Raw genomic sequence first — 1,514 nt, forward strand, 5'->3', positions numbered from 1 at the left:
GAAGGGGGGCGCGGCAGGTCCGGGGGAGGGGGGCCAGGGAAAAGCCCCTTCCCCCGGCACACAGCGGCCCGGCTGCCGCTCGCAGGTGAGCCCCGGAGTTCAGCTGCCCGGAACAGCACGGTCCGGATAACACATCCTGCGCCCAGAACCAAACAAAAAGTGTAAAAACTAATTCATCCCATAGCGCCCTACCTTTTCCTTCGCATACCCACGCGCTTTACCTGTTTTTATGCCGGGTTTTTAATAAATTCCTTCCAAAAGGAGCCATGATCCCAGCGGCATAACATCAGCGATCCCCAAACAATTCGAGGGTGTTCCCTTCTCCCCTATTTTTTTGCCTGAGCGCCTTCCAGCTTGTTAATAGTCACCGAGCGTAGCGATGAGCTGGAAGTTGTGCAATTTACTGCTAACTTTGAACTCCAGCTTGTTGCTGCTGCTGCACCTTTGGAGTCCTGCCCAACTGCGAACTTGAAGGAGGTGTTTAGAAGCAGGAAAAAGAAAGGGGAGGGGGGGAATACGCACTTGCTCCTGTGATGTGGAGTTATGCACAGAACTTGCTAAACTTTCAGCCTTGTCACCCTCAGGGCAGCAGGCAGCAAATGGGAAAGAGGGGGCTTTGCTCCCGTGTGGAGCTCCGTAAAGGCGCAGACACACACACACACACACACACAAAAAAAAAAAAGCACTGAAAACTTTCCCCGGCAGGCTCCAGCCACTTCAGGTCAAGTCGCTCAGCTTAAACGCACGTTAATGAAGGGCAAGCTACAGTTGCCACACCAGTTCTCAGTGCATAATAACCTGCCTTCTCAGTACCTCTGTACTTCTTCACAAGGTGTTGAACGAGTACAGGGAAGATGAAGGGAAAAAGACCGCTGTGGCCCCCCGGCTCTCCCTGGACTTTTAAGTAAACGAGCTATTTGCATGGAAGCCTTTACAGATTAAATGAACCTTCGAAAATCTGGCCTAGCAGAGAACAAGTGAGGCAGCAACACGAAAGAGACTGGAGTCGTACTAAGCTGTTCCACGACCTTTTTTGTTATTATTTTAAACTAGCTTTGCCAGAAGGGAAGTGAACACACACCATGGTTCCTGTTCACAGCAACCCTCTGGGAATGAGAGATTTGGAGTAGAGCTTCAGAAGGAAAAATCTTTTATTTTCCTCCACCCACCCACCAATTTGGAGCAGAGCAGAGGAAAGAGGAGCCATTGTGCCCAACAGGCTGATGCCAGCGGGTGGAGATCCCAGGGAAGTCCTGTGCGCAGTCCTAGCACACCATAGCTCTCTCCTTTCTGTAGTAATTTAACAGGTCCATATTAGATGTAAGTAATTCCTTTTTCTTTCTTTTTTTTTTTTTTCCCTCACAGGGCAGATTCTTTGTGCGGCTGCCCAAAGGTACAGCACAATAGGGAATTGTTTTATCAACCAGCGGCAATGATTAAATAGGAGCCTACCAGAATAAGAGCTTATCTGAAAAAAGTATTTTTCTAAATTTCCCCCTTCCTCCCTTGCTCAA

General features: G+C 49.1%; 1 protein-coding gene across 1 annotated transcript in view; it reads right to left on the reverse strand.

The window, feature by feature from the left end:
* The window catches only part of RASSF9 (Ras association domain family member 9), a 26,550-nt gene extending 26,092 nt beyond the window's left edge, over nucleotides 1–458 (reverse strand). Inside the window, exon 1 of the mRNA XM_005421579.2 lies at nucleotides 222–458. Coding sequence (XP_005421636.1) covers nucleotides 222–268 — 47 coding nt within the window. The 5' untranslated portion in view covers nucleotides 269–458. The remainder of the gene's footprint in view (nucleotides 1–221) is intronic.
* Between the last annotated feature and the right edge of the window lie 1,056 nt (nucleotides 459–1,514).

Source organism: Geospiza fortis, unplaced genomic scaffold (assembly GCF_000277835.1).
Source record: "Geospiza fortis unplaced genomic scaffold, GeoFor_1.0 scaffold186, whole genome shotgun sequence".
Taxonomy (NCBI): Eukaryota; Metazoa; Chordata; class Aves; order Passeriformes; family Thraupidae; genus Geospiza; species Geospiza fortis.